This window comes from Priapulus caudatus, unplaced genomic scaffold (assembly GCF_000485595.1).
Source record: "Priapulus caudatus unplaced genomic scaffold, Priapulus_caudatus-5.0.1 Scaffold481, whole genome shotgun sequence".
Lineage (NCBI taxonomy): Eukaryota > Metazoa > Priapulida > Priapulimorpha > Priapulimorphida > Priapulidae > Priapulus > Priapulus caudatus.
Genome location: NW_014577542.1, coordinates 44,755 through 54,278, shown reverse-complemented (window position 1 = coordinate 54,278; position 9,524 = coordinate 44,755). Strand labels below are relative to the sequence as shown.

General features: G+C 45.1%; 1 protein-coding gene across 1 annotated transcript in view; it reads left to right on the top strand.

Moving 5' to 3' along the window:
* Positions 1–8,820: 8,820 nt before the first annotated feature.
* Positions 8,821–9,524, top strand: part of LOC106810871 (rho-related GTP-binding protein RhoE-like) — a 13,282-nt gene continuing 12,578 nt past the window's right edge. Inside the window, exon 1 of the mRNA XM_014814337.1 lies at positions 8,821–8,919. Within this exon, the coding sequence (XP_014669823.1) occupies positions 8,821–8,919 (99 nt within the window). The remainder of the gene's footprint in view (positions 8,920–9,524) is intronic.

Sequence of the window (9,524 nt, the reverse complement as noted above, 5' to 3'; positions counted from 1 at the left end):
TTCTCTTCTTAATTTCTTTCTGCTCGTATCTCTCTGCTCTCTCGTCTCTCTCTCTCTCTCCTTTCTTTTACTTTTCCCCCTCCTTCTCTCTCTCCTCCTCAGGTCTCTTCTCTTTCTATCTTTCTTCTCCGTCAGCTTCATCTTCTTTATCCTCTCTCACCTTCTCTTCACATCTTTCTTTCTTACGCTCTTTCCTCCCTTTCTTCTTTCGCAGAGTACTCTCTCGTCGCTCATTTTCTGTAAAAAGTAGGATTTACTGCAATTAATAATATTACAGTTTTTGTGATCCAACATCTATGCAATAATAAATCATTGTTTGCCTGCCAATGCCCCTAAATATCCCTACTCTAGCATAACAACTATGCTTGGCTCTTAGCGCCCCGTATGTAACCCAATACCACCATGGACCAGGGGCGAACTGTTCCCACAATGTCGTAACCAATACGTACTAATCCACATGGTTAGGTAGGAGACGGGTATGGTAGACGACCCGGTATATCTACATCTCTCTCCTCTCTCTCTCACCTCTCGTCTGCTCTCCCTCGCTATATATATATATACTATATTGATATTATATATATATATGATTAGATTTTGATACGGTTTTAAGAGTAGCTGATACCTACGTGTCCGCGTGGCGCCATATAATAATAGTTAATAACAACACATATAACATGCACGCACGCGCACACACACACACACACAGGCACAAACAACACACACAATCAACACACACGACCACACACACGCACCACACACAGACAGGCCCCCAACCAACAGAAAAAACACACACACGACACAGTACGCATGCAGCGAAACGTAAGCGCGCACGCACAGACACACGCGTCCCATTTAATCGTTACCGAAGATCGGTTCAAAAGGTCACAACGTGTTACACCATACCGGTAGAAACATCGGGCCCAGAAATCGATGTAACCCGCAGAGCAGAGCCGTATATTGATATCTCTATATACGGCTCTGTCGCAGATACTACGCAGCGACGTCTATGGGCAGCGGGAGGAACCGCTCGCGTCGTGCACGCCCGCGCTGACCGTCACGGCCGTTAACTGTGACGATGATAGAACTCAGGTAAGTCAAGCATTACGCTCAAACACGCAGGCTCACGGAAGCGTGGGTGCAGACAGCAGACAGCGTCGTCGCACACGCATACACACTACATCAGGTACAACATCACTATATACGTACGTACATAGTCTGAGTGATAGTCAGACACACAGACACACACTGCGTACGTACATCGGTATGATATGCAGAGGCTGGCGTGGCTGCTTGCTGGTGTTTTCCGCCGTCATGCTAGTAGTGTCGTCAGTAAATGCCCGATGAAACAGCAGGCATGTCGGACAGCAAAGAGCTGAAGATTGTACTAGTCGCGACAGCAGATGCGCAAGACAGCGATGCTGAGCCGATACCTGAAGAGCGAGTTCGGTAGAGGTGAGTAGTGAGCAAGTCTACAATAAGTGTGTCGATTTCATGGGTCTTAGTTCTTAGGCGGCGTTTAGTGTGTGTGTGTGTGTGTGCGTGCGTGCGTGCGTGCGTGGCGTGCGTGTGTGTGTGTGGTGCACTGTGTGTATGTAAGGTGTGTTGGTATACTACTAAAGAAGGTTCTGTTTCCAGTCGTTTCTCTGTCGTTTTGCAGCTCGTACTTGGTGTTTCTGTACTTAGTCACACATGCATGCTTTCCAAGACAGGTCGTTTCGGTGTACGCTGTGCAACACGCCGATAGATTGATTTACTGGTCTATGTCACCACAGCAAGGGCGCTTCGTTCAGCTTTGCCCCTTGGCTTGGCGAAATTGTCCGATCTGATTGCGCCAACTCCCAACGAATTGTCCCTATTATGGTATTAACAGAAAAAAACTGTATTTGCCGAAAATTGGAACGATTTTTGTCACTTATCAAGAGCTAGGCGCACGTGTGGTGTAATTATTTCAGGAAAACATGACAGATATCGAAATATGCATAAATAAATAACCATGCTCGCGGTGCGTGCGTGCGTGCGTGCGTGCGTGCGTGCGTGCGTGGCGTGCGTGCGTGCGTGCGTGTGTGTGTGCGTGTGTGTGTGTGTGTGTGTGTGTGTGTGTGTGGTGTGTGTGTGTGTGTGTGTGTGCGCGTGTGTTGGTGGGTGTTTATATATATAATATGTGTGTGTGTGTGTGGTGTGTGTGTGTGTGTGCGTGTGTGCGTGCGTGCCGTGCGTGCGTACGTGCGTACGTTTGCGTGCGTGTGTGCGTGGAGTGCGTTCGTGTGTGTGTGTGTGTGTGTGTGTGTGTGTGTGGTGTGTGTGTGCGCGCGCGCGTGTGTTGTGTTGTGTAAGTGTATGTGTGTGTAAGTGTGTGGATGTGTACGTGTGCGTGGGTGGGCGTTTATGTATGGGTTTGTTCGTGTGTGTGTGTGCGTGGGCGGGTGTTTATGTATATGGGTTTGTTCGTGTGTGTGTGCGTGCGTGTACGTCCCCTCACGACCGTGTATGCATAATGCGTGCGTGCGCGCATGAATTAAATCAGTGCATTGATTTTTGTCGTCATTTCAGTCACATATACCAACGGGGTTCAGCACTTATTCAACAAAGTACGAGGCAGGCGATAGACGCATGGATGTCACCGTGTGGGACACGTCAGGTACGCCGCATGAGCAATTTACTACGAATTAACAGTGAGGTCCTACTGCGTGTCATTACTACGCGACATGCACAGGACCTTTTGCGCCTACAATAACGCGTCGTCACAGGCATATGTACAGTTTGTTCATTGCGGTTAATACGCAAATAATGGAAGTGCAGGGTATTATCCCCCATCAACCTTATTTTAGTTTGGCAACTATGTTGCAGGAGTGGAAGTATGCGTTTATTTTATACATTTTCACCGTGCACGCATGGCAAGCGTGATTGTTGATGCGGGTGAATTGTGTATCTTTTGCAGGAAAAAAACAGTATTGTGCTACTGCGGTGCTCACTTCCTGCTAAAACATTACGCGTGTGTGTGTGTCGTACTTTCGGCCTATATATAATGCGTAATCGGAGCGAGCGTGTTTTTGATTCCACGATTATCAAAACAACACGCACATTAAAAATCATTTCTAATATTAAAATTTACTTCCTGCTCCCGCGCTACTATATATTATATATGTGTGTGTGTGTGTGTGTGTTGTGTGTTGTGCGTGCGTGCGTGATGTGTGGTGTGTGTGTGTGTGTGGTGTGTGTGTGTGTGTGTGTGTGTGTGTGTTGTGTGTGTGTGTGTGTGTGTGTGTGTGTGTGTGTGTGTGTGTGTGCTGTGTGTGTGTGGTGTGTGTGTGTGTGTGGGTGTGTGTGTGTGTGTGTGTGTGGTGTGTGTGTGTGTGTGTGTGTGTGTGGTGTGTGCTGTGTGTGTGTGTGTGTGTGTGTGTGTGTGTGTGTGTGGTGTGTGTGTGTGTGTGTGTGTGTGTGGTGTGTGTGGTGTGTGTGTGTGGTGTGTGTGTTGTGTGTGTGTGTGTGTGTGTGTGTGTGTGTGTGTGTGTTGTGTGGTGGGTGTGTGTGTGTGTGTGGTGTGTGTGTGTGTGTGTGTGTGTGTGTGTGTGTGTGTGTGTGTGTGTGTGTGTGTGTGTGTGTGTGTGTGTGTGTGTTGTGTGTGTGTGTGTGTGTATGTGTGTGTGTGTATACAGTGCTATATGTGACTGTTTGCGTGCGTGCGCACGAACGTACGTGCGTGTGCGTGTGACTTTGTTAGGCTTGAAGCAGGGCAAGCTACAGACCACATTAGAAATTTTAAGTAATATATAACAGCATAAATATATCTAAGGATATCTAAGAAGTATCTATATTGTATGAGAAGTGTTTTATTAATATAACTACCTAGATTTCTTGAAAGTAGATAGGCCCCCTACATCTAGTTACAATAATAAGACACATATTATCATGAACATATCTATACACGTGACTTATACGTGTATTACATGAATAGGTATATTCGTGGTATTATTTCCGCTTTGCTGGCACTCGTTACGACTGGTTAAGCCTTCCGCGACCTATTGACGCGCGCTACCTTGGGGGATGCATCGTACCTAGTAAGTGGGAAACGTCAAAACAGCGACGGCGTCCTGTGTACAGTGTGTGCAGCGCTGCGCATTCCTAGCCATGGCCCGCTATTATTGCGACAGGTAGCACGGATGACGTCCGCCACAGGTGACAAAATCGCCGAGTCACGCAAGAAAGATCTAGAGGCATGTCATTAGCATTCCGAATTGCGTTAATAGTATAGACAGGAACCCACGATTGGTTAAAATGTACATAATTTTTGCACGATTAATATTTGTTTGCGAGGGGAGGCATTGGTCTTCCTAGTAGGCCTAGTTCCTACACGCCCAGCGCCTCTCGGTGCAAACATGCAGCTATTATTTATTGCTTTATTAGTCCATACTCGCGAAGGGGAAAACCGTATATGAACGAAGATAAACGGTGGTGAGGAACAAATGTAAAATTGATGTTTCAAGACTTCAGTGCTGTCGCCGCTTAACGCATGATCACGTCGTTTTACCAGACGGATATTATACGTTAACCAAACGGCAAGCGTAACAGCCAATCAGCTCCCTGCTAATTTACGACAATCAACTTTATTAGTCGAATGCGGGGTTTAATAACAGCGTTTATCGTGATATCATATATAGTTAACATGATTTTTTAAAGTTATTTTCAACTATGAACGTATTATTCAGTATTTTAAAAATTATTGTCACGGCGTTTCAAAGTATTGTTAATTAATGTCACACGCGACCGTAGAGCCCGCGCTACCCAATCAAAGCACATGCGAAATACTTGGCGAAACAGGAATATTTTTAATACGTATAACGCCTCCATTCTCAGTAGCAGGTTTGCTACACAGAACGCTAGTGGCATGCACGCTGTCATTGGACATAATTACCTCGTAGTCATCATTAGTAAAGAGAAGCACTTCTTACCGCGTTATTTCTTTCGTGTTAGAAAATTGCCGTGAAGTGCGAAAACACTCCTACTGTTGGACAGTATGTAGCGGGTTGTGCGGGCTGTATATCCTGTTCGCTGGCGTAGAATCACACTCGAGTGGCCCACGGTGGCGAAATGAATAGCGTTGCACTGAGTTACGGTAGTGGATGTGTGGAATTCTTTCTCGCCTACACGCGACGCTAAACAGTAATGACGAATTCTTACAAAAGAATAATTCGTCGAGTGTTGTTACAACATCCGGTGGTAGCCGCTCGTGTTGGCAAGTCCACGAGCCGTCTACTCGAAAAAATACTTGAAACTTAAACATTTCCACTCGATTTGCTATATACAGCACGAGAAGAACAACCGAAGTTTGCCGACACCAGTCATTTGTCATATTTCTTTCTCCTAAAATTGCCACTCTACTTTCCTTCTTCTTAACCTTCTGTTCTTGTTCTTGCTCTGTTTCAGTTGTTCTTGTTCTTGTTCTTGTTCTTGTTCTTATGTCTTGATCTTGATCTTGATCTATTTCTTGTTCATGTTCTTGTTCTTGTTCTTGTTCTTGTTCTTGTTCTTGTTCTTGTTCTTGATCTTGATCTTGATCTTGATCTATTTCATGTTCATGTTCATGTTCATGTTCTTGTTCTTGTTCTTGTTCTTGTTCTTGTTCTTGTTCTTGTTCTTGTTCTTGTTCTTGTTCATGTTCATGTTCTTGGTCTTGGTCTTGGTCTTGGTCTTGGTCTTGTTCATGTTCATGTTCATGTCATGTTCTTCGTTCTTGTTCTTGTTCTTAGTCTTGTTCTTGTTCTTGTTCATGTTTCATGTTCATGTTCATGTTCATGTTCATGTTCATGTTCATGTTCATGTTCTCATGTTCATGTTCATGTTCATGTTGCATGTTCATGTTCATGTTCATGTTCATGTTCATGTTCATGTTCATGTTTCATTTCTGGTCATGTTCTTGTTCTTGTTCTGTTCTTCTTTTCTTTTCTTCAATTTTTCTTCTCTTCGTTTCTTTTCTTTTGTTCTTCTTTTTCTTTTTCCTTTTTTTTCTTTTTCTTCTTTTTCTTTTGTTCTTGTATCTTGTGGGCTTCTCCGCGGAAAAATGTTTTCAATTAAGTCTCTACATCAAAAGTAAACCACTATGCTTCCAGATATGAAACTCTAAAAGTCTTAACGTTGGGAAGATTTCCAAAAAACCGAATCAAATACCGACGAATCTCCCGTCTCCGATATTTATCGGTGAATTTCTCCCTCGGTTATTTCTCGGATTACCAGATGCTTCCCGCCACGGCTCGCGATTAGTTTCGAGTGATCTTCATCTCGGGTGCACACCGCGTAGTAGTACCTGTTCCGGCCATGACTCAGAGTAGCAAGCGGGCTGAAGAGCTTGTTTGCCAGGAAGCTCTGTGGCAAACTAGCGACGGGCCCTTTGTTTTGTGCGACCTCGCTCAGCTTCGCCTAACATTTAAGTGCGAAGTTTTTGAAAGTGAATTGTGTGCCGACGCAGCAGCAGGGAAGACTGGTATTAAAATTAGCGTGGGTATGTGTATACAGTGCTAGTGCGTGTGACTTTGTTAGGCTTGAAGCAGCAGCTACAGACCATTATGAAATCTTAAGTATATATAACAGCATAAATATATCTAAGGATATCTAAGAAGTATCTATATTGTATGAGAAGTGTTTTATTAATATAACTACCTAGATTTCTTGAAAGTAGATAGGCCCCCTACATCTAGTTACAATAATAAGACACATATTATCATGAACATATCTATACACGTGACTTATACGTGTATTACACTGAATAGGTATATTCGTGGTATTATTTCCCTTTGCTGGCACTCGTTACGACTGGTTTAGCCTTCCGCGACCATTGACGCGTGCTACCTTGGGGGATGCATCGTACCTAGTAAGTGGGAAACGTCAAAACAGCGACGGCGTCCTGTGTACAGTGTGTGCAGCGCTGCGCATTCCTAGCCATGCCCAGCTATTATTGCGACAGGTAGCACGGATGACGTCCCCACAGGTGACAAATCGCCGAGTCACCAAGAAAGCATCTAGAGGCATGTCATTAGCATTCCCGAATTGCGTTAATAGTATAGACAGGAACCCACGATGGTTAAATGTACAATTTTTTCACGATTAATTTTGTTTGCGAGGGGAGGCATTGGTCTTCCTAGTAGGCCTAGTTCCTACACGCCCGCGCCTCTCGGTGCAAACATGCAGCTATTATTTATTGCTTTATTAGTCCATACTCGCGAGGGGAAAACGTATATGAACGAAGATAAACGGTGGTGAGGACAAATGTAAAATTAATGTTTCAAGGACTTCAGTGCTGTCGCCCTTAACCATGATCGCGTCGTTACCAAGGATATTATACGTTAACCAACACGGCAAGCGTAACAGCCAATCAGCTCCTGCTAATTTACGACAATCAACATTTATCAGTCGAATCGGGGTTTAATAACAGCGTTTATCGTGATATCTATATATATTACATGATTTTTTAAAGTTATTTTCAACTATGAACGTATTATTCAGTATTTTAAAATTATTGTCACGCGTTCAAAGTATTGTTATTAATGTCACGCGACCGTAGAGCCCGCCTACCATCAAAGCACATGCGAAATACTTGCGAAACAGGAATATTTTATGACGTATAAGCGCCTCCATTCTCAGTACAGTTTGCTACACGGAACGCTAGTGGCATGCACCTGTCATTGGGAATAATTACCCGTAGGTTATCATTAGTAAAAGAACACTTCTTACGCGTTATTTCTTTCGTGTTAGAAATTGCCGTGAAGTGCGAAAAACACTCTACTGGTTGGACAGTATGTAGCGGGTGTGCGGGCTGTATATCCTGTTCGCGGCGTAGAATCACACTCAGTGGCCCACGGTGGCGAAATGATAGCGTTGCACTGAGTTACGGTAGTGGATGTGTGGAATTCTTTCCCGCCTACACGCGACCCTAAACAGTAATGACGATTCTTACAAAAGATAATTCGCCGAGTGTTGTTACCAACATCCGGTGGTAGCCACTCGTGTTGGCAAGTCACGAGCCGCTACTCGAACAAAACTAATTGAAACTTAAACATTTCCACTCGATTTGCTATATACAGCACGAGAAGAACAACCGAAGTTTGCCGACCACCAGTCATTTGTCTATTTCTTTCTCCTAAAATTGCCACTCTACTTTCCTTCTTCTTAACCTTCTTGTTCTTGTTCTTGCTCTTGTTCATGTTCATGTTCATGTTCATGTTCATGTTCATGTCACACACACACGCACGCACACACACACACACACACACACACACACACACACACACGAACACAAGTACGCATGCACGAACGTAAGCGCGCACGCACAGACACACCGTCCCTTTATCGTTACCAAGATCGCGTTCAAAGGTCACAACGTGTTACACCACACCGGGTAAGAACATCGGCCCAGAAATCGATGTACTCGCAGAGCAGAGCCGTATATTGATATCTCTATATACGGCTCTGTCGCAGATACTACGGCAGCGACGTCTATGGGCAGCGGGAGGAACCGCTCGCGTGTGCACGCCGCGCTGACGTCACGCGTTAACCTGTTGACGTAGATAGAACTCAGGTAAGTCAAGCATTACGCTCAAACACGCAGGCTCACGGAAGCGTGGGTGCAGACAGCAGACAGCGTCGTCGCACACGCATACACACTACACAGACACACACTATATACGTACGTACATAGTCTGAGTGATAGTCAGACACACAGACACACACTGCGTACGTACATCGTATGATAGCAGAGCTGGCGTGGCTGCTTGCTGGTGTTTCCCCGTCATGCTATATGTCGTCAGTAATGCCCGATGAAACAGCAGCATGTCGGACAGCAAAGAGCTGAAGATTGTACTAGTCGGCGACAGCAGATGCGGCAAGACAGCGATGCTGAGCCGATACCTGAAGAGCGAGTTCGTAGAGGTGAGTAGTGAGCAAGTCTTACAATAAGTGTGTCGGATTTCATAGGTCTTAGGTCTTAGGCGCCTTTAGTGTGTGTGTGTGTGTGTGCGTGCGTGCGTGCGTGCGTGCGTGCGTGTGTGTGTGTGTGGTGCATGTGTGTATGTAAGCCGTGTGTGTGTATACTACTAAAGAAGGTTCTGTTTCCAGTCGTTTCTCTGGTCGTTTGCACTCGTACTTGGTGTTTCTGTACTTAGTCACACATGCATGCTTTCCAAGACAGATCGTTCGGGTGTACGCGTGCAACCACGCCGATAGATTGATTTACTGGTCTATGTCACACAGCAAGGGCTTCGTTCAGCTTGCCCCTTGGCTTGCGAAATTGTCCGATCTGATTGCGCCACTCCAACGAATTGTCCCTATTATGGTATTAACAGAAAAAAACTGTATTTGCCAAAAATTTGACGATTTTTGTCACTTATCAAGAGCTCTGGCGCACGTGTGGTGATATTATTTCAGGAAAACATGACAGATATCGAAATATGCATAATAAATAACATGCTCGCGTGCGTGCGTGCGTGCGTGCGTGCGTGCGTGCGTGCGTGCGTGCGTGCGTGCGTGCGTGTGTG